The following is a 24,975-nucleotide window of genomic DNA, read 5'->3' on the forward strand; positions in this document are numbered from 1 at the left end:
TTAATAGGCAGCAAGGGTATATTGTATAGTGGAGGGAAATATAGCCATTATTTCATAATAACATTAAATGAAGTAAAATCTAAAAAAATATTGAAACTAATATATTAGTCTTTTTAGGTCTTCTGCCCATTCTTTAATCAGGTTGCTTGGTTTTGAATCAACTATACTTCTATTAAAAAATTAATAACCAACCTAAATTAATTCTTAAGCCAAAGAAATACATTTAGGTTTGCAAATTTTGCTTCTGTACAGCAAATATATGCTTATACAAAATTATGAATATAATTTTCACTCCCCCAAAATAATAGAGAATAAAAAATCAAAAACAGCTTTTTTAACATTGCACAGCTAGATTATATAGAATTATAGAGCTTAGCATTACAACCTATAAAAATCTATGGGATCCGGCAGACTTTTACTGATCAAAAGTTGTTAAACTGTGGTGAGAAAAATTGAGAGCTCAGTTCAGAAGTTAGAACAGGTATTGGAATGATGAAAATGGGGTTAGAATTAGTGAAAAGGCAATTGATACTGGGAGTACTCAAAATCAGTTGTCAAATAACTCAGAATATTTGGGGCTTTGTTTTATTCCTCAATCCATATACATTTTTCAGTTGAAATGGTGAAATAATGGGCTTCCCAGGTGGTTCGGTGGGTAAAGAATCTGCCTGAAGTGCAGGAGACACAGGAGACATGGATTTGATCCCTAAGTTGGGAAGATCCCCTGGAGATGGCATGGCAGCCTAGAGGAAATGACAACCCACTCCAGTATTCTTGCCTGGAGAATCCCATGATCAGAGGAGACTGGCAGGCTATAGTCCATGGGGTCGCAAAGAGTTGGAAATGACTGAATGATTGAGCACATTATTATTCTTATATGTTATTATTGTTTTCTTACATTAATTCTACTCTTACAGAATGATGGTTATACACATGATATAAAACAAAACCTCAGAGGCCAGGGCAATTGTCCGATAAGCCTTGAAATGAGATTTAAACAAGTTCTGAATAAAGGACATATTTACATGCAAAGTTTCTAATGTCTTTGTGTGGCACTGTACCAGGTCCTGTGGGATCTTTAGATTTTGAAATGTGGCACAGTGACATAGTCCTTAAGGTACAGTCTTTAGTCTGGAGTCTACGTCCTATCTCTTATGTACCTGTTGTTTCCAGTTGTTTCCAGTCTGATCCGCATTTCTCAACTTGAAAATGAAAATAGTTGTACTTACAAAGTTTCAGTGTATTTTAAAGGTGATTTAATGTATGTGAAAAGCATGGGAAGTTGAAAAATGAACTACAATATATTATTATTTATTCTATAAAGAGGGCTTGCAAGAGCTTACGATAGAGGCAGACAGTTGCTAGTGTCATGTGGAATAGACAATAAATGTTTTAGGAATTCAGACATCAAAATCAATTTCGTTTGCAGTGATCAAAGAAGTCTTAGACAAGTCTGGGTTCTGTCTTAAGGGAAAAAATGGTAATCGCTGCTATTTTATCTTATGAATAGAAGTCCTTATATGTGAATCTCTCTTCTAAAATTCCCAAGTTTATCCATGGGTTGTTTCACAGCCAAAATGTGACTGAAATTTTCTGGTTTGTTTATGCACCTTAGGGGTCCAACAGCGTAGAAAAGGATCTTTTCTTTCCCCTTCTTGAAACTTCTAATAAGCAAATCCATAATACTTTTGAGACTAATTTTCACAAAACTTCTTCGTTCAAAATACTTTTGAAACCAGTGGCTTTAGCTAGCTTTGTCTGCAATTTTGTGTCATCACATAAACTCAAGGATGACAGAAATATATAGCAAGACTAAAATTTAATGACTCTTCCATAAGCTACATGTGTTACTTCATAGTCATACCTTATAAATAGATTCATATTTAGCTTCAACTTTTTGAATTTATTAAAATTTTGAATTATATTTTTGAAAAAGTTTTCAGAGTATCACATAAGTTAAGACTGAGATTATTTAGGTTCTTTGAGATCATATTCTTCTTAAATCAGTTTTTTTTTAAATTATGGGTAATATAATAATTTGTCAATGTAATTTAAAAATCAGAAACTATTGGACAATTATTAGGTTCATTTCTGTTTTGCTCTTGTTAACTTCTACTTTTCTAAGTGAACATGGTAAACAACTATTAGTAACTTAACGCTGTTATAGTTGATATATAATGTGTGTGTGTGCATATGTATGGGTTTTTAGAGAACCCACAGTTCAGTTTTATCCAGATCAAAGAAAAGAGAAAGTTTTGATCACACTGGAAGAAACTCAGCTAGAGGTTTGGAATCAGTACTCAAACAACAGGTGTGAGGAGGACAGTATCCTCCTATTTGTCTAATATCAACAATTATAAACAGAGTAGCACAAGTAGTATTTGGAAAAACCCTTTCAGTATTACAGTGTCAGGCATAACATTTCACTTGTCTCTCACCACTGGTTCTCTTTGCCTTCCTGGGCTGCTACTTCTTTAGTAAAGTCATTTTTGATATTAAAATCTTGAGACTCTCCTCATGAGTTTTCCTCTTGATCATGCTGACCACAGTCTTACATGTATAATATCAAGCAAATCTTTGATGTTTAAATAGTCTGCAATCAGAGTAAGTTTAAAAAATGTTCCTTGGGAAACTTTCAGGTATTATGTGTCCCAGACAGGGATAACATCCCTTTGCTTTTCTTTGTTCTCATCATCCTCAGGAGGAGAGTCATCCCTGTGGATATTTATACCACTGAATGACATTTTTAATTTTTTTTAAAAGAATATTGCTGAATTAAGATTTGGAGAGGAATTGGCCGTCATCTCATTCATGATCAATTCCAAATCTTCCAAAATAGTCTTGATGGATACGTAACTTATCAATAGCTATACAATAGTCTCCTGGATTGGAGAGATCCCCTGGAGGAGGAAATGGTAACCTAGTCCAGTATTCTTGTCTGGGAAATCCTGTGGACAGAGGAGCCTGGCAGATGACAGTCCATGGGATTAGGAAGAGTCAGACGTGATTTAGTGACTAAACAGCAACAGCAACATACAATAGTTACACAGTTTAGTTGCATAGCTTGTGGGCACTTACTATTTTAGAAATATTTTGAATCACACCATGTATATTGTTTTGCATAGTGCTTTTGTGTCTTTAAATATTACACTTACTTCCCCATGCCTGTATGTCTACATCATTTTTAAACAGCTTGATAGAAATCTATTGTATGGATTTCTTTTAAGAGTCTGAACTTTTTTAAGTGTAGCAGTAAAATGTGAAAATAAAACTTTATTCATTATATTATTCTAAAATTTATATTTTTGTAAGCTTTTTCATTTAGCTGCTTTCTGCAATATATGTTAAAATGATTTTAGTCATTTATTATAGATGACTTTCCTGGTCATTTTAATAGAAATTTTATCTTTTATGATAATATTTAAGTTGGCTGACTTTTTCCTATCCTGGAACATGATGCAGAATTTTTGATAAATTGACTGAGGCCTAGAAGTTACAAATCATATTCAAATATAACTAGGATATTATATTTTAAATCTATTTATGTTACAGTTTAATTGTTTACAGTTTAAATGATACTACTTTTGCTCAGAATTATTACTAAAAACCAATTCTTAATTTTAATATAGCAAAATGTTATGAATTGGGAGATTATGTGAAGTTAAGACGAGAAAGGCTTTCCTTATAACTAAGTCAGTAAAGAATCTGCCTGCAATGCAGGAGACCCAAGTTTGATCCCTGGGTCAGGAAGATCCTCTGGAGAAGGAAATGGCAACCCACTCCAGTGTTCTTGCCTAGAGAATCCCGTAGACAGAGATTCCTGGAGGGATACAGTCCATGGGGTCGCAAGAGTCAGACACGTCTTAGTGACTAAATCACCAAGATGAGATGTGACTAATTATTGATTTTTCTCTAGGGCCAGGTAAACTTTCTGAGATTTGGGTGGATAGTATATGTTAACTTCCTTAAAAATAATGATACAACATATATATTTTTACTGATACTTGACAAGTAATGATAAGGTCAATAGAATCTCAGACTGGTGTAATTTGAGGATATTTTTTACCTTTATATTTCAAATAAACTGCATTTTAGAGCATCTTCATATAAAGTTTCCCAAATGCTTCTGAAATGATATAGTAGTTGGTAGAGGTATATGGTGTTAATTACTGAAAACAGCAGGCTCACAATATACTTAACAGTGAGCACATTAAATCAGCCAGTCATAAGGCTAATAAAATAAAAATTAAAAAGGCCAGTTTATGCTGAAAATAAATTTAAAGTTGATGCTTCTGATTTTATTCTGTATATTTAAGAGCTGATAGTGCTTTGTCATTTTGACTCATTATTAATGGTGATGTCTCACTGTGACCTCTGCAGGTAGTGAAAGTTTTTTGGGCCAATATATCCACATATTTTTCACTAACATATTGTTAAGCCACCTACAAGCTTCATATTGGCATGGCAGGAAGAAGTAGAAAGACTATGCAAGCTTTGTGTTGAAGGATGTTAATTTTTCCCTTGGGAAAAACTCTTGAAATTCAAGGCTAGATACTTTTTAAAAAAATAGACAAATTAATTCTGAGGAAAAACTAGAAAAAATATTTGTCCTATATCACCTGTAACTTAAGGTGGTAACAATCAGAAAGAGGAAGATCCCATCCTTTTCTGGTAAGTAACATAGAAAAAAGAGAACACTGACATTGTATATTAAATAAGAAAAATCTATAGGATCAGAGTATCCAAAATATTTTTCAAAGGATCAGATCAAATAGTTTTTAAAAGTAATATATCAGATGAGTTAGGTATTAAATAGATGACTTTTAAAAATTAATCTATTTTTTTATTGAAAGACAATTGCTTTACAGAATTTTCTTATTTTCTGTCAAACCTCAACATGAATCAGCCATAGGTACACATATAACCCCTCCCTTTTGAAAGTCTCTCCCATCTCCCACCCCAACCCACCCCTCTAGATTGATCCAGAGGCCCTATTTGAGTTTCCTGAGGCATACAGCAAATTCCTATTGGCTATCTATTTTACATATGGTAATGTAAGTTTCCATGTGACTCACCCTCTCCTCCCCTCTCCCCATGTCCATAAGTCTATTCTCTATGTCTGTTTCTCCATTGCTGCCCTATAAATAAATTCTTCAGTAACATTTTTCTAGATTCTGTTTATATGCGTTAGAATACAATATTTATCTTTCTCTTTTTGACTTACTTCACTCTGTATAATAGGTTCTAGCTTCATCCACCTCATTAGAACACATAAAAAGATGTTCCTTTTTATGGCTAAGTAATATTCCATTGTGTATATGTACCACAACTTCTTTATCCATTTATCTGTCGATGGACATCTGGGTTGCTTCCGTGTTCTAGCTACTGTAAATAGTGCTTATGGTACTTGCACAGAAACATAAGTATAGACAAGAAAGAACGAATAAAAAAAAAAAAAAAAGAGGTTGATAGATAAGCAAAGGGAAAGAGTTAGTTCTATTTGTACTAAAAATCAGCACTAGGGTCAGGACCGAGGTGAAAGTTATAGGAAGCAAACAATGACTCCATATGTTTTATCAATTAAGGAGTTTTAAAAGACAATGGATAGCTTTGTGAAGTACTTACTCTATATAGTACTCTGTGAGGCACTGCACTTTTTATGTAGTACTTTGTGAAGTACTATGCTCTTTATACTTCACAAAGTACTACATAAAAAGTGCAGTGCCCCCACTCCAGTACTCTTGCCTGGAAAATCCCATGGGTGGAGGAGCCTGGTAGGCTGCAGTCCATGGGGTCACTAAGAGTCGGACACGACTGAGCAACTTCACTTTCACTTTTCACTTTCATGCACTGGAGAAGGAAATGGCAACCCACTCCAGTGTTCTTGCCTGGAGAATCCCAGGGACGGGAAACTTGGTGGGCTGCTGTCTATGGGGTCGCACAAAGTCGGACACGACTGAAGCAACTTAGCAGCAGCAGCATGCTCTTTATATACTCTTTGTGAAATACTACACTGCTAAAGTAAGAAGTGGATACCCAGCTATCAGAAATACATTGAAGTATTTTCTGCATTGATGATAAAGGTATTAAATTGCTTATAAGATCTATTCCTATATTGGGATTCTATTATTTAACATTCACCATTAAGATTTTCACTGTCACAAACACATGTTCATAGGAGTGTTCCCTGCCCAAATCTCTTTTTCATCTAAACTCACACACACACACATGCAGGTAAGCATATCCCAATAAATAAACCTTCATTTACACAGTATGCTCAATAGATGACTGAGGATTAGCAACATTTGATCTTTAGGAAAACACCTCGTGACCCACGGTGTAAATCTTGATTACATGCTAAAAATAGACATATTTGTGATAACCTACAATGTAATTTGATTGAGGGCAGGAGGAGAAGGGAGTAAAAGAGGATGAGGAGGTTGGATGGCATCACAGACTTAGTAAACATGAGTTTGTGAAAACTCAGGGAGATAAAGAAGGATGTGGAAGGCCTGATGTGCTGCAGTCCATGGGGTCACAAAGAGTTGGACATGACTGAGTGACTGAAAAACAGTGTAAAATTGAACAGTAGTAAATTTTAACAGTAAAATTGAACACTAGTGTTTGATATTTTAAAATTTCAAGAAATAATCAACTCGAAGACAATAAGGATACTTGTAACATTGCCTCATTTCTACTGGTTTTGAGCAGGTATTTACAATAATGAATAGAATTAATTTTAAGAGAAAGTATAGCAAAAATGTTAAATTTTCCACTTCTTTCTTGACGTTCTGCATTAATACCAAAATTGGCCTTCTCATTATATCAGTAAACAATTGCTCACTTCTCTGAGCCTCAGTGTCATCATCTTATGGAGGCAATGTCTTCCCCATAGATTTATGACAATGTAATAAGATAACATACATAATATAAATATTTAATAAAAATTGATTAGCTCAGTTAAGAGCAAAATACTTAACTAAAATAATTCACTGTTTCTTTCAGTTCAGTTCAGTCACTCAGTTGTGTCTGACTCTTTGCGACCCCATGAATCACAGCACGCCAGGCCTCCCTGTCCATCACCAACTCCCAGAGTTCACCCAAACTCATGTCCATAGAGTTGGTGATGCTATCCAGCCATCTCATCCTCTGTCGTCCCCTTCTCCTCCTGCCCCCAATCCCTCCCAGCATCAGAGCCTTTTCCAATGAGTCAACTCTTCGCATGAGGTGGCCAAAGTACTGGAGTTTCAGCTTTAGCATCATTCCTTCCAAAGAAATCCCAGGGCTGATCACCTTCAGAATGGACTGGTTGGATCTCCTTGCAGTCCAAGGGACTCTCAAGAGTCTTCTCCAACAGCACAGTACAAAAGCATCAGTTCTTTGCCACTCAGCTTTCTTCACAGACCAAATCTCACATCCATACATGACCACTGGAAAAACCATAGCCTTGACTAGACAAATCTTTGTTGGCAAAGTAATGTCTCTGCTTTTGAATATGCTATCTAGGTTGGTCATAACTTTTCTACCAAGGAGTAAGCGTCTTTTAATTTCATGGCTACAATCACCATCTGCAGTGATTTTAGAGCCCCCAAAAATAAAGTCTGACACTGTTTCCGCTGTTTCCCCATCTATTTCCCATGAAGTGATGTTTCTTTAGGTATCTCCATATAAGCATAAGAAAGCAAAACTTTTCTAAGTGTGAGTAAGATCTCTTTTGTTAGAACTAACTCCCTTCGTACTTTTATTTTCATTTTTGTTACGTAGTTTTTGGGAAACTACTTGAGATGCAAACAATGTAGTAATCGAAAGAGTTTGTATGAAAACCATTTTCAAGAATGTGGTAATCTATTCACCAGTCATTTATATTGAAGATCAAAGCTAAGATTTTTGAAGACTTAAGAAAGGATGTATATCAGAAACACGATTCTGCTGAAGGCTATACTGAATAGGTAATTGTTACTCAAGAAGCATTGGTTGAGTCTTCATATCTTTCAGTTAGCCTCTGATCTGACAGACTCCAGAAGATATTATTTTCCTGACTATTTCTTTCCTTCTCTAACTTTTTAGAATCAGAAGTAAAGATCAATAGTTGTCCTTTTGTGTCCTAAAATCAGTGTTTCTCATGTGGAGGAATAAATGTATTTTCTGCTTTGTATTAGTTGATACTGCAGAGGTTTCACAATATGCCAATTCAGATACTATGTAAACTTGAATTATTAAGACAAATTCATTAGATATATTCAAAGCAAATGCTTTATGTTTCATGTATTGAAACCTTATTTTAAAATGAAATTCTGTGTAATGTTGTTCTTCTCTGAAAACATAAAATGCAGCGTTTGACGTGTATTGACTTGTAAATTGTTTTCTACATCCTCTGCTCTCAAACTCATTAAGTGTTTAAAATGTGTGATTAGTAATATTGATATAGCTTTTTTCAAAAGCACTATGGTAAAAACAGTATGACATAAAATCCAAATTATATAGAGCAATTTTCTCTCTCAAATAATTTTAACAAAATCAAAATTTATGCATAAAATGTTTGTACATAAAATGTCAGAATTCTGACAAAACAATATTTTAAACTTCAAAATCCAACATTAGAGGAATGACTTGATAAAATAGCAACAAAATTGAATAGTAGCCATTAAAGTAAAAATTATGGAAACTCTTTTAAAATATAGAGTAGGATTTAGAATATTTGTTTAAAATAGAATTATCTAGAATTATGTATATTTCAGTTCAGTTCAGTTCAGTCGCTCAGTTATGGCCAACTCTTTGCAACCCCATGAATCGCAGCACGCCAGGCCTCCCTGTCCATTACCAAATCCCGGAGTTCACTCAGACTCACGTCCATCGAGTCAGTGATGCCATCCAGCCATCTCATCCTCTGTCATCCTCTTCTCCTCCTGCCCCCAATCCCTCCCAGCATCAGAGCCCTTTCCAATGAGTCAACTCTTCTCATGAGGTGGCCTAAGTACTGGAGTTTCAGCTTCAGCATCATTCCCTCCAAATAAATCCCAGGGCTGATCTCCTTCAGACCAACTGGTTGGATCTCCTTGCAGTCCAAGGGAGTCTCAAGAGTCTTCTCCAACAGTATACTTCAAAAGCATCAATTCTTCGGCGCTCAGCTTTCTTCACAGTCCATCTCTCACATCCATACATGACCACCAAAAAAACCATAGCCTTGACTAGACGACCTTAGTCGGCAAAGTAATGTCTCTGCTTTTCAATATGCTGTCTAGATTGGTCATAAATTTTCTTCCAAGGAGTAAGCATCTTTTAATTTCATGGCTGCAGTCACCATCTGCAGTGATTTTGGAGCCCCCAAAAATAAAGTCTGACACTGTTTCCAGTGTTTCCCCATCTATTTCCCATGAAGTGATGGGACCGGATGCCATGATCTTCATTTTCTGAATGTTGAGCTTTAAGCCAACTGTTTCACTCTCCTCTTTCACTTTCATAAGAGGCTTTTGAGTTCCTCTTCACTTTCTGCCATAAGGGTGGTGTCATCTGCATATCTGAGGTTATTGATATTTCTCCCGGCAATCTTGATTCCAGCTTGTGTTTCTTCCAGCCCAACATTTCTCATGATGTACTCTGCATATATGTATATTTAGCAACTGTTTAAAACATAGATGTTTACATTTGAAAAGAAAGTAAGAAAGTGAAGTTGCTCAGTCGTGTCTGACTCTGCGACCCCATGGACTACAGCCTACCAGGGTCTCCATCCATGGGATTCTCCAGGCAAGAATACAGGAGTGGGTTGCCATTTAAGAAATGTGCAAAAGTGAAGAGATTTTAGATTTTATATAGATCTTACCTTGAAGTCCGTTTATAAGTGAATGATCTATGTAGTTAGAGAATAGATTCTCTTAATTTTCCATTTTACAAAAGTATCGAAGAGGATTCATATAATTTAGGTGATGTGTCTGTACAATTAAATAACCATTGAAAAGCAGGAAATAGAAAAGAAGGTATCTATATTTTAACCAGTAGTCATTCTAAAATGCTGTTGGCATAATTGAATTTCTTATGAGTTTTTTATCACTTGAACTTGAATGCTAAATAATTATGAGACAAAATATAAGACACTGGTAATACTACTTTGTGATATTGTACATTAAACTGAAAATTAACCATAGCATTGTATACATGAAAAGGACATTTTCAAAATTAGTAATGAATTGATATACTTTTATATACTTTAGTGTCAGGAAGCATTTAACAGGAGGCTTCCTGTGTGCTGTTTTGGATCTGTCAGGAATTCTATGTTCCTTATTAACTCAGGAATTAAGAGGAGAGGCAAGCCTCTCCAGGGGGCTGAGGAATCCAGGCATTTCCTTCATTAGTTTTTCGATAGGGTGATAAGTACCCTCTTCCTTCTTGTGAACCATATGGTAAAAGTGATTGTTTACAACTCTCTCTCTCTTTACTATGGATGCCTATGTTTTGTAAGTCTGGAATTTTAATCTTTATCTTTGCTGAGAATAACTACCTTGTAAGACAGTATATATGCCCATACCAGGTTGATTAAAACACCTTTGCTCCATCAGAGCTTTGGTCCCTGTGTCTTTCTCTCTCTGCGCCTTCACCCCATCGAGAGGGCGCCTGAGGCCTCTATGAACAGAGCAAGCCCAGTGCCGGGGCTTTATTGGCTTTCTGTGTAAACAAATCAGCCTCTTTCTCTCTCCTTTACTTTCTTATCGGTCCACTCTGGACCACCAGGTTGCTGTCCATTAAAGGACCTCAACACTTTAGTCAACTTCTAATTTGTATTATTCACATTAAAGTTTTAGTTTTCCCATAAAGCACCATTTAATTCATTATTATACTATAATTCCAAGAACATTAATGCATTTTCAGCAGGAATTAATACCATAATTGACTAATAGTAGTTTATTAGTAGTGAATATGACTCCGTATATATACCTAATGAATTTTCAGAACATTTTTTATTTACCATTTTATATATTTCTATTTTAGCTTATGGCACAAACTTCTATTATTTAGCAGTTTCTGTAATTATCACTCATTTTAAGAAAATATCTTAGTACAGCAATAATGCTGTCATTAAGCAGCTGGAAAGAGTTTCAAATATAGTTTCTAAAGTACTTAATTTCTTATGAGAACCAAACTTGTCATTCTCACAAATTTAAGAAAGTAGTTTATCCTTAAGTTGCAAAGACAACTTGGAAAGTAAATTACCACATTTAATACTTGAGTCTCTCTTAGAAACTAAAAAAAATTTCATCTTGATCATAGAGGATCAGTTTCTTCAATTCCTGTTTTCAACTGCATTTAGTACATGTGAATGGATTTTTGAAAGTGAACTGGAAAGATACATGTGTTCATAATCACACTAATTCAAGTTTACTAGTATAGGGTTTTTACTTATCTTCATTGGTCTGGAAATTTCTGAAAATGAACTGGAAAGATACATGAGTTCATAATCATACTTCTAATTCAGGTTTATTAGGATAAGGTTTTTATTTACCTTCATTGGTCTGACATCTGTATCTCTATTTTCCCATAGGAAAAATAAGTCCTAGTTCTCAATAACAGCAATGTAATTACTCATTTGAATTGTCTCTTAATACACACAAACACACACACATGTGCACATACACACACACACACACACACACATTCAGCATTACAATACCAGTAATACTACTTGGAATATCATTACTAAAAATAGTTCAATAATTTTTGCAGTATATTTTTTTATACTTAGAATATGTCCCATTGGGATGTAGGTTAAGTAACTGTCATTTAATGTCATTTTAAGTAATTCCTCTCAGAGGAACTTTGCTTTCAACTCAATACACAGATTTCTTTCTTTTAATCTTTTGAGATTGCTCTTTCAGTGTTCATTTGTTTTTTATTATTTATATTCAGAGATGATTTTCTTCTAACCCTGTAGTGACCATCCTAGCCTCCTATCCTCTAAGGGTAACCATTGTTACTAAATTTATTCTTAAATTTATCCTAAGACATTTTTTTCATACATTTTTCTCCACCTCACTTTTTTCATTTAAAAGTAAATTCTGAAATAAATTCATTCTAGTATTTATAGATGGTCACAATTCCTTTTTACAGTTTCATAATTCTCTGGTGAATGTAGCATAGTTTTTTAAACCAGTCCCTTATTGATGGGCATTTAAATTGTTTCCAGGCTTTACAAATAAATTTCAATGAGTAGTCTTGTAAATATGTCACTTCGTATTTGTGCAGTGTATCTTTCAGTAGATTCCCAAAAGCCGAAGTGTAAATGAACATATAATTTGCCTTAAATTGTTGAATTTCCCTTTATAAGGATTATGTCATTTTGCATTTATACCAACAACGTATTAAAGTCTTTTCCTCACAGTCTAGCCAACAGAGCCTGGTGTCAAGTTTTTGGATTTTTTTGCCAATTTAAAATGAGAAATGGTATCTCAGTACATTTAGTTTGTATTTTTAAGACTGAGTTTTAGTTCTCTATGTAAAAATTCCTTTTGTTAGTAATTCAAATATTTAAGGATGAGAAATATTTTGTTAGATAAAAAGCCTACAGTGTATACAAGATTACTTTAGGTTAAGATTGAATTGTTAAGATAATGTTATATAGAAAAAGAAGACAGACATGATTCAAAATATACTTCATAAATTAAATATTTCAGCTTTAGTCAAAAGTCATAGAAACCTTGCAAAAGAAATGATCCTCTCATGGATAAGCCAAAATATGCTGTAGTTAAGTTTGCAATGTAACTTCTATAAAGTACTAAAATTTGATAAAGTACTAACTCTTGAAAGAAAGAAAGCTTATAAGTGATCATGTAATTGCAGAGGATTTTCTATAGTAGTCTTAGTTTTAAGAAAATATAGAAGTCAAGTCTATTATTCTTCATATTATAGCTCAAAACCAAAGCCAGTTTGAGGAAAAGTGTTGTCCTCTAACAGAATCAGAGATAATGTGTTATGGTCCTTATTCTTGGACTATCTGAGTTTTTCCTTTGTTCCCTAATTTGTTTCTGCATGCGTGTGAGCTAAGTTGCTTCAGTTGTATATGACTCTTTGTGACCCTCTGGACTGTAGCCCACAAGGCTGTTCTGTCCATAGCATTCTCTGGGCGAGAATGCTGGAGTGAGTTATCATGCCCTTCTCCAGGGGATATTTCCAACCCAGGGGTTGAAGGGGATTTTTCCAACCCAGGGATCAAAGGGAATCATTGCAACCCTGGGATCAAACCTGCATCTCCTGCACCTCCTGTACTGCAGGCAAAATTCTTTGCCACTGAGCCATCAGTGTCTAAATAAATTTTAATATTTGGATTGAGTAAAGTAGATCCTGATTGTCATATTAATCTGACATCAATAATTAGTGTCCTCTTCACCAAGAATTGTATTTTCCTTGGGAGACAAAATGTTAAAGAAAGCATTGTGGAGAATGATTCCTGCCAGTTAATTCTTAGTTATTTTCTTTCTTTTCAGCACCTTCCCTGATAGGTATGGTAAGAAAGGACTGGGCATCCCAAAACAGCATTGCCCTATCATGGCAAGCACCTGCTTTTCCCAGTGGAGCCATACTGGACTACGAGATCAAGTACCATGAGCAAGTAGGTCTTATCTGGAGCTGCCTCAGAATGTACATGTACATATGTATGCATATGTATATTAAGTATATTGTGATAGAATATTATTTTACTCTAAAATCTGTTCTTTTTGGCCTAACTTCTTACCTACTATGTCTTTAAATATTCTCCAGTATACTAGAGTGCTTATAATTTCTTAGTTAATTTGTCTTGTTTTATATCAGATTAAGGTAGAAGACATTTCAATGTACATTTCAATCTTCACTTACTCTAAGGAGTTTTACAATATAGTGAGAGACTGTATTCATCAGCTTACAGTTTAATGAATATAATGTTATCTCTAAAACTCACTTCAGAAAAAATAGTAAAATGGAATTACCATAATCTAAAACAAGTTCAGTGGGCCATATCCTTGCCAATGAATTTAAAGTTATAGTCTGCTAAAATTTGTAAAGTATGATTAAAGGTATAAATGAAAATAGCTGATGAATTTAAAATTGTCTTTCCATTCAGGTCAGGTGTTTTATAAGGTAGCAAGATAAATCTGGTTAATAAATCAACTCTTAACTTCAATTTCCATTTCTGTCATTAAAATTCTCAATTACTATATTTTCCCAAATTATAAACTTCCTTCGTTTTATGACAGTCACATGTCTTCTTCGTTTATGCTTTCTCCCTATCCCTCACCATTATGATATCATTGCTATAGATGTTAAGGCAGAACATAGAGTCAATTCTGATAATATGTCCCATTGGGCTGATACTAACCTAGAATATTGATAAAGTGAGCATTACATTTAAAAATATTATGTAAAAATTTATATAATTCCCAGTGGTATCTTAAGAAAGAACTTGTTGTGTTTCTATAACTTACTGGAATCAAAGGAACATCACAAATAAATTTAGGTTCCCTATGAAGAAACGCAGGGCAAAAAGAGAAATGGTGGAGAGTTCTAACAAAATGTGGTCCACTGAAGAAGGGAATGGCAAACCACTTCAGTATTTTTGCCTTTAGAACCCCATGAATAGTATAAAAAGAAGAGAAATAGAAGTCTATATTTTTCTATTCTATTGCTTCTGAGCAAATGTAAGTTTGAAAAGGGGAGAAGTAACTCAGTAGCATGATTATATTTAGTAATTTCAGAATTATGTGGTCAATGAAAGCTATCATTATTATCAACTGACATGAAAGAATCCATAGCCTAAGAAAGGAGGAATTTACTCAGTTTAATTAGATTATAGATTCTAGACACTGGCCTGGCCAACCTGTGCTCAGAAATCCTGTTGGTCTGTCCTTCCAAATGTTACAACCTGTGGTATCCTGTCACAGGAATATACATATTTTTCTGTCCATTAATTTAAATATATCATATACTCAAATAATTCAGTTTATTTAAAAAGCAATGTAGACATTTTTAAGGAAATTTTCATAATAAAAATATTTATTTTGTATTATAAAGGTAATATTTCATACACAGAAGGTGACTCTTATTCTATAGTCATTTTTGCTTCATATATCTGAAGATGAAAATGACTTATAATATTTCCAGTTAAAGAAAAATTGTGCTGATTCTATAAGAAAAGAACCATATTCATCCAATTGGAACTTTAGAAATTAATAATATCCTGAGAGATGGCTACTGACATAATATCCATGTTTTAATAATAGAATAAATAACATTACAAAAGAGTTTATTTTATAAGAAAATGGCAATGATCCATTGCTAATGAATTTAATGTGGAGTTGGAAGCCAAGGATTCCTAATTCATGTTCTGACTCTGACTCTAATGCTCGTGGTCAGGAAAAAGTCTATTAATCTCCCTAATCAGACTTCACATTTACAAAAGGAAAATAAAGATATCAACCTTTCTAGTGTGTTGTAAAGATTAATTATAAACAGATCTAAGGATGGAGAGTATACGAATTCAGTATTAAATATCATTTAAGGAAGCATTAGAGAAATATTTGGCCTATACATAATACAATATAGAATCAGAGCATAGGAATTATGTACAAACTAAATAAAAATTATGATGTCCTCATATATAAATATATAAAATATTGGCAACCAGTCAAGATGTTAGAATATCAAAACTCTCAGAGAGAATGTGAAATGATTGACAGCATCAAAATTTTTCTCAACTATGACGGCAGATTCTTACTATAAGTTTCTCCTCCCAAGAATTATTTTTATAAAGCTTATACGTAGAGTAACTTACAATAGAACTCTTAGTTAAAATTGCTAATATCATTCTTTATTAGGAATCTAAATATTGTTAAGTAAGAAGAACAAGATACAAAGCAGAACAGGTAAAAAATGAGCCTATTTGGGGAACACAGATATTCCCCCATATTTTTGTATGATTATATTAACATATAGAATATGGACTGGAAACATGCATTCATTTTAGGTGTTATTTATTTTGTTAGAATGGGATGAGTACATAGATGGAGTCAAGAAAGAGAGAGCAAGGTAGCAAACATAGATAAATATGGATGGATAAATGGATAGATGGATGGATGGATGGAAGAATGGGTAGATCCTAAATAGCTTTAGTAGTTGTCTTAGATCCAGTTACTCAAAGACAAACTCTGAGATGGGAATTTGTGTACAAGTGATTAATTAGGAAACCTCCTAGGAATACTGATAAGACAACGGAGAAACAGGACCCTGAGGAAGATGTGAATCAAATTCAGAGTGAGCAAGGAGAGGTCTTGAGTCTAAATCACATCTCAGAGTTCACCCTATGGCGACAAAGAAGCTGAGCTTCCATCAGGCTTTAGTCAATCATTGACGACAGGTTTTGAATGGACATTTAGGTGTGGTATTCAGGAAACAGTCATAGGCGCTTCTGGTTCTCCACTGTGGCTCCACAAGCCCAAGTTTAGGTGTCGAAAGTAGATGGAAGGCATAAGCCTTTAAAAACAAAACACACAGCAGCTGGGGATGGGAGCAGGAACAGGTAGAGGTGATCCAAGTATATCTCCTGACACACCAAGCAATAGCTCAGGCACCTCAGTGCTCAGTGAGCTATGATCGAGTTTTACTCTTCAGCCTGCCATGATGTCCGTAGTCTCCACAGTCTTTAGTATTGATGCCTCCATCTTTGATTTAGGCATTTCAGCTTTACATTTCCTTTCAATCAAAGATACACTGTATTTCTAACCTTAATTAATACATGAATAATCAATATTTATACCATTCTTTGAATAATCTGTGCTGTTTTAAGTTCTTATCGTGTCAGGAGAATTACTTTGTAAATTAGAAGAGAAGTTAAGCGACTTCCAACCAGTCCATCCTAAAGGAAATCAGTCCTGGGTGTTCATTGGAAGGACTGATGCTGAAGCTGAAACTCCAGTATTTTGGCCACCTGATGCAAAGAGCTGACTCATTTGAAAAGAGCCTGTTGTTGGGGAAGACCGAAGGCAGGAGGAGAACGGGATGACAGAGAATGAGATGGTTAGATGGCATAACCAACTCAATGGACATGAGTTTGGGAAAACTCCGGGAATTGGTGATGGATAGGGAGGCCTGGCGTGCTGTGGTTCATGGTGTCGCGAAGAGTCGGATACAACTGACTGAACTGAACTGAACTAAGCGATTTAGAAGGTGAAGTGCCTACAAATGTCTGAGATCAAACATATATTATTGTTACCAGTGACCTTCGCTTAGAAAAAGGCACTGGTCTAAGTGTTTGGACATTTAAGTTTGACTTAGACCTTAAGTTTCTTATTCCTGTTTTCTCATCTATAAAATAAGGGTTCAGAAAGATAATCTCTTCCATTTTTAGCTATTTTCAAATGCTACTATGTTTGTGTTTATACAGTTATATAGATATACTATCTTTCAAATAACTTAAGTGTGCTAAAATTAAATATACAGGCACATTTTAGAAAATAACTCACCACAGGGAACAATAATCTTCACATCATAACTATATATAAAAATTAAAACCTAGCTATGATTGTCTTTTGCTTCTGTGTGTGTGTATGTGTATGTGTGTGTGTGTGTGTGTGTGTGTGTGTGTGTGTGTGTGTGAATGTGAGATGAGCAGACTATGGAGAAGAAAATCTATAGCTTGTGGGTTATAATTAATTAGATATTCTCTATTCAGTTAATTATACTCTCCAAATTCTTGGCCACACTTTTCATACTTAAAAAGTGTTTTAAACTTACATGAATATACTATGAATATGAAAATATTCATATTTAAATGTTTTTAAAATAATGAATAAATTCAAGTATAAGTCACCAAAAAATTTTATATTTCATATTTACTCACTAACAATATGTTTCTTCAAAGAAGAGCATACTCATACTGAGGAACCTGTTTAAAAAAATGACAACAACTTAGATATACATGCTTTATATAATGGCCTTCCCAGGTGGTTCAGTAGTAAAGAATCTGCTTGCCAATGCAGGGGACAAGCAGATGTGGGTTCAACTCCTGTGTCAGGAAGATCCCCTGGAGAAGGGCATGGCAGCGCACTCCAGTATTCTGGCCTTGAGAATCCCATGGACAGAGGAGCCTGGTGGGCTACCATCCAGGGGATTGTGAAGAGCTGGACATGACTGAGTGACTGAGCACACACATGCATGCTTTATATAATACTTCATGAAGCAGCTGGTCTCATTTCCAGGAACTGCCAAATGGGGCGGAAGGCAGGGAGCTCTTATAGGAGAAAGGATAAAGAACAAGGGAGAGAAAAAATAGAAAATATCTATTCTACTGTAGCCACATAGTCAACCTCATTTAGGGTGAGAAGGAACAAGGAAAGAAGTATAGAGCCCAGAGTTGGCTTGGAATTTGGGGATAGGCTAACTGGATATACTGTGTCATCTTTTTATTTTTTTTTAAGTGAAGTATAGTTGATTTAAACGGTTGTGTTAATTTCTGATGTACAGCATGGTACTCATTATACATATTTATGGATTAGTTTTTAATATTCTTCTCCATTATGGTTTATCCCAGGCTATTTACTATAATCCCCTGTGCTATACAGTAGGACTTTGATGTCCATCTGTTCTATATGTAGTAGTTTGCATCTGCTAACCCCAAACTCCTAGTCCATCCCTCCCCTATGTTTCCTTGGCAACCACAAGTCTATTCTCTATGTCTGTGAGTCTGCTTCATAGATCAGTTCTTTTGTGTAATATTTTAGATTCCATGTATAAGTGACATCATATGGTATTTTTTTTCTCTTTCTGACTTACTTCACTTAGTATGCTAACCTGCAGTAGCATCTATGTTGCTGCAAATGGCATTATTTTGTTCTTTTTGTGGCTGAGTAGTGTTCCATTGTATACATGTACTATATCTTATTTATCCTTTCATCTGTTGATGGACATTTAGGTTGTTTCCATGTCTTGGCTATTTTGAATAGGGCAACTGTGAACATAAGGGAGCATGTATCTTTTTTATTCATAGTTTTGTCCAGATGTATGCTGAGGAATGGGATTGCTGGGTCATATGGTAACTCTGTCTTTGGTGTTTAAAGGAACCTCCATACCATTCTCCATAGTGGCTACAACAATTAACATTCCTACCAACAGTGTAGGAAGGTTCCCATTCCTCCAAACACAACTCCAGCATTTATTTATAGATTTTTTCTCTTTTTCTGCTGTTCTGGCTTTTCATTGTTGAGGGCTTTTCTCTAGTTGCAGTGCATGGGCTTCTCATTGCAGTGATTTCTCTTGTGTGGAGCGTGGGCTCTAGGGTGTGGGGGCTCAGTAGTTGTGGCACACGAGCTCTAGAGCATGCGGGTTTCAGTAGTTTTGACAAATGTGCTTAGTTGCCCTGTGGCATGTGGAATCTTCCCTAACCCAGGGATTGAACCCATGTCCCCTGCATTGACAAGCAGACTCTTAATGACTGGACCACTAGGGAAGTCCTGTAGACTTTTTAATGATGGTTGTTCTGACTGCTGTAATGGTACCTTATTGTACTTGGGATTTGCATTTCTGTAACAATTAGTAGTGACAAGCATCTTTTCATATGCTTATTGACCATCTGTGAATATACTCAGTTTTTGGTCCAGGAGAGCTTTTACAAGGGTGCAAAAGTTACCTACATTTTAGTTTTCTGACTTGGTACTCCAGATGAGAGCAGTTCCATCTTAGGCTTAAAAAAGTTATTCTCATGTAGCTAAGACATCATCTGTTCCCAACCCCTCAGTCTCCAGCTTCAACATGTTGCAGACCCTCCTGCAGTCAATAAATGTCAAAACTCTAATTGAATATCAAAAACACCCTTCCCTTAGTTCTGTTCTTTTTTCTCCTTTATCCTTTGTGTTCACATTCTTAAAGTTTCTTCTTTTTTCTCTATCAATAGTACTTTTCTCTATCTTGCTTCTTTGTTCTTTTATTATATTTATCAAAGACAAATTAGATTGATTAGAGCCAGTTTTATATATAGATCTATCCGACTCCCTCACTAGCATTTAAACCCCTGAAGAAAGGAGATAATTTTTTGTTTGTCTTTGTTACCCCAACCTCCAGTCAGTGCCAAAAACCACTGCTTTTAGCCAGATTCTAAAGTAATTAATAAAATCCTCTCTTTGTTCAAAACTCATTCACAGAAAATTGAGAAAAATTACCTAGCCACTGTGAAATTATCCCTAGCAATTAAAAAATAAAAAAGAAAGAAATCCTGAGGACTCCTGTTTCTACCTGTTCACAAGAAGGACATACACTGATACCCGTGAGCTGAGAAAATGTTATGTTAATAAATAGAATGTAAGTTCATGAGAACTTCCAGGTATTCAAACTGGATTTAGAAAAAGTAGAGGAATGAGAGAAAGCAAGGGGATTCCAGAAAACCTTCTACTTCTGCTTCATTGACTACACTAAGGCCTTTGACTGTGTGGATCACAACAAACTGTGGAAGATTCTTAAGAAATCTTCAGACCACTTTACCTGCCTCCTGAGAAATCTGCATGCAGGTCAAGAAGCAACAGTTAGAACTGGACATGGAACAATGGACTGGTTCCAAATTGGGAAAGGAGTACGTCAAGGCTGAGTATTGTCACCCTGCTTATTTAACTTAAATGCAGAATACATCATGTGAAATGCCAGGCTGGATGAAGCACAGCTGGATCAAACTTGCAGGGAGAAATATCAATAACAGATATGCAAATGACACCACCCTTAAGGCAGAAAGTGAAGAGGAACTAAGCCACTTTTTAAAAGTGAAAGAGTAGAGTGAAAAAGCAGGCTTAAAACTCAACATTCAAAAAACTAAGATCATGGCATCCGGTCCTATCACTTCATGGCAAATAGATGGGGAGACAATAGAAAGAGTGAGAGACTTTACTTTCTTGAGCTCCAAAATCACTGTGGATTGTGACTGCAGCCATGAAATTAAAAGATGCTTGCTCCTTGGAAGAAAAGCATGACAAACCTGGACAGCATATTAAAAAGTAGAGACATTACTTTACCGACAAAGGTCCATATAGTCAAAGCTATGGGTTTTCCAGTAGTCATGTATGGATGTGAGAGTTGGACCATAAAGAAAGCTCTGAGTGCAGAAGAAATGATGCTTTTGAACTGGGGGGTTGGAAAAGATTCTTAAGAGTCCCGTGAATAGCAAGGAGATCAAACCAGTCAATCCTAAAGGAAATCAATCTTGAATATTCATTGGAAGGACTGATGCTGAAGCTGAAACTCCAATACTTTGGCCGCATGATGCAAAGAACTGATTCACTGGAAAAGACCCTGATGCTGGGAAAGATTGAAGGCAGGAGGAGAAGGGAGTGACAGAGGATGAGATAGTTGGATGGCATCACCAACTCAATGGACATGACTTTGAGCAAGCTCCGGGAGTTGGTGATAGACAGGGAAGCCTGACATGCTGCAGTTCATGGTATCTCAAAGAGTCAGACATGACTAGGTGACTGAACTGAACTGAAACTCATGAGGCAGGGATTTCTTTTGTCCATATTCATATCCTTAGCAATCAGAAAGGCACATAAATGATCATTCATAAATGATGGTAGTTGGCCAATTTTAGGCCAGGTATTTTTAAAACTTATTTATTTTAAAATCAAGAATAACTGCTTTACAATGTTGTGTTATCCAGTTTGAATTTCTGGAAGTTCTCATACATCAACATGAATCAGCTATAGGTATACATATGTCCCCACCTCTTGAACCTCCCTCCCACCTCTGACCCCACCCCACCCCTTTAGGCTGTCACAGAGCACTGGGGTGAACTCCCTGTGTCATACAGAAAGTTCCCACTGGCTAACTATTTTGCAAATGATAGCTGTATATGTTTCAATGTTACTCTCTCAATTTGTCCCACCCTCCCCGTCCCCTACCGTGTCCACATGTCTCTTCTCCATGTCTGCGCCTCTCTTCCTCCCCTGCGAATAGAGTCATCAGTACCAATTTTCTAGGCTCCATATGTGTGTGTTAATATATGATATTTATTTTTCTCTTTCTGATTTATTCACTCTGTATAACAGGCCCTAGGTTCATCCACCTCACTAGAATTGACTCAGATTTGTTCATTTTTAAGGCAGGGTAATATTCTATCATATATATATATATATATACACACACATATACATATACATATGCATATACATATACACTGCAGATGGTGACTGCAGCCATGAAATTAAAAGACGCTTACTCCTTGGAAGAAAAGTTATGACCAATCTAGACAGCATATTCAAAAGCAGAGACATTACTTTGCCGACTAAGGTCCGTCTAGTCAAGGCTATGGTTTTTTCGGTGGTCATGTATGGATGTGAGAGTTGGACTGTGAAGAAGGCTGAGCGCCGAAGAATTGATGCTTTTGAACTGTGGTGTTGGAGAAGACTCTTGAGAGTCCCTTGGACTGCAAGGAGATCTGACCAGTCCATTCTGAAGGAGATCAGCCCTGGGTGTTCTTTCGAAGGAATGATGCTAACGGTGAAACTCCAGTACTTTGGCCACCTCATGCGAAGAGTTGACTCATTGGAAAAGACTTTGATGCTGGGAGGGATTGAGGGCAGGAGGAGAAGGGGACGACAGAGGATGAGATGGCTGGATGGCATCACTGACTCGATGGATGTGAATCTGAGTGAACTCCGGGAGTTGGTGATGGACAGGCGTGCTGTGATTCATGGGGTCTCAAAGAGTCGGACACGACTGAGCGACTAAACTGAACTGAACTGATACATATACATATATATACCACAAGTTCTTTATCCGTTGATCTGTTGATAGACCTCTTGGGTGCTTCCATGTACTGACTATTGTAAATAGTGCTGCAATGAACATATGTCTTTTACAATTGTGATTTTCTTAGGGTATATACCCCATAGTGGGATTGCTCGGTCATATAGTAGTTTTATTCCTAGGTTTTAAAGACATCTCCATACTGTTCTCCATCATGGCAAGATGAAAAGACAACTCTCAGAATGGGAGAAAATAATTGCAAATGGAACAACTGACAGAGGATTAATCTCCAAAATATAAAAGTGGTACCCAGAGGGATAGTATGGGGAGGGAGGTGGGAGGGGGTTCAGGATTGGGAACACGTATGGCAAAACCAATACAATATTGTAAAGTAATTAGCCTCCAATTAAAATAAATAAATTTAAATTTAAAAAAAAGTGGTTCGTGTAACTCAATATCAGAAAAACAAAATACGCAATCAAACAATAGGCTGAAGACCTAAACAGACGTTTCTCCAAAGAAGACGTTGTCCTTGTTCAGCTGCCAAGTCGTGTCTGACAACTTACGACCCCATGGATTGCAGCATGCCAGGCTTCCCTCTCCCTCACCATCTCCCAGAGTTTGCCAAAGTTCATGCCCTATGAATGAATGATGCCATCCAACCAGCTTATCCTCTGTCACCCCCTTCTCCTTCTCCCTGCCATCTTTTCCAGCATCAAGATCTTTTCCAGTGAGTCAGCTATTGCATCATGTGGCCAAAGTATTATTAAATAAATTCAAATCAAAACTGCAATGAGGTATCACCTCACACCAGTCAAAATGGCCATCATCAAAAAAATCTACAAACGATAAATGCCGGAGAGGGTGTGGAGAAAAGGGAACCCTCTTGCACTGTTGGTGGGATGTAAATTGATACAGCCACTAAGGAAATTTCTTCAAAAAAGCAGGTATTTTTTAAAGTGTTTTTTATGTATTAAGTAATTCAATTCCAATAACAACCATTTGAAATAAATACTATTACTCTCCCCATTTTACAGATGAAGAAACTAAGGTACAGAAAAGCTAAGTAACTTCACCAAAATAACCCAGGCAATTAACTGGTTCTTAATACATAGTTGCATCACAATTGGATGTCTCAGAAAAGTGCTTTCTGCTGATGCTGATTTTCTAGGTTCCCTGAGGCAGACACTTCATTACTCTCTGCTGCCTGTTTTGCATCTATAAAATGGCAGCAATAAAACATACCTACCTCACCAGGGTGTTGTACAGCTCCACTAATTACCAACTGGTACCTCATTTTGCAAACATGCATCCCCCATAATAGTTCATTATTCTTACTTCCAATATTTAAAGACCTGTGACTGGTAGTCTTTTCTTTATAATTCTCTCATTATTTATTTTTTTATCACAATCAGCAGTTTTTAGATTTTATTTAAGGAATTTCATCATAAGAAAGGAAACATTTCCTGTACACAGATGGTCAGTAATTATCTATATAAAATACTAAATTTAACTTGCCATTGTTTCACCTACTCTACCAATTATAGAATTACGTACTTATGAGGTTTATATAAAAATACATAATTTCATGTCTGAACTGTTTTCTTTAAAAGGTAAGGAAATTTGTTTGAAGCTCTTCATTGTGGGAAATATTTTCATCACTCAGGGATGATTTAAAGTTTCTTTTTTTTAACTTTTTATTTTTACTTTATTTTACTTTATAATACTGTATTGGTTTTGCCATACATTGACATGAATCCACCACAGGTGTACATGCGATCCCAAACATGAAACCCCTCCCACCTCCCTCCCCACAACATCCCTCTGGGTCATCCCCATGCACCAGCCCCAAGCATGCTGTATCCTGCATCGGACATAGACTGATGATTCGATTCTTACATGATAGTATACATGTTTCAATGCCATTCTCCCAAATCATCCCACCCTCTCCCTCTCCCTCTGAGTCCAAAAGTCCGCTATACACATGTGTTCATAGGAGGTTGAATTCTTGGTGGAAGTGAAAGTGTTAGTCACTCAGTCATGTCCGACTCTATTCGACCCTTTGGACCCTAGACTGCCAGGCTCGTCTGTCCATGGGATTCTCCAGGCAAGAATACTGCAGTGGGTTGCCATGCCCTCCTCCAGGGGACGTTTCTGGCTCAGGGATCAAATCACATCTCTTTCTTCTGCATTGGCAGGCGGGTTCTTTACCACTAGTGCCCCCTGAGAAGCCCT

General features: G+C 36.0%; 1 protein-coding gene across 2 annotated transcripts in view; it reads left to right on the forward strand.

Moving 5' to 3' along the window:
• Window positions 1-24,975, forward strand: part of EPHA6 (EPH receptor A6) — a 985,602-nt gene that overhangs the window by 590,642 nt on the left and 369,985 nt on the right. For both annotated transcript variants that reach the window (XM_042230510.2, XM_060404157.1), the window contains exon 6: window positions 13,473-13,597. In XM_042230510.2, the coding sequence (XP_042086444.1) occupies window positions 13,473-13,597 (125 nt within the window). The remainder of the gene's footprint in view (window positions 1-13,472; window positions 13,598-24,975) is intronic.

The sequence above is a fragment of the Ovis aries genome, chromosome 1 (genome assembly GCF_016772045.2).
Source record: "Ovis aries strain OAR_USU_Benz2616 breed Rambouillet chromosome 1, ARS-UI_Ramb_v3.0, whole genome shotgun sequence".
Lineage (NCBI taxonomy): Eukaryota > Metazoa > Chordata > Mammalia > Artiodactyla > Bovidae > Ovis > Ovis aries.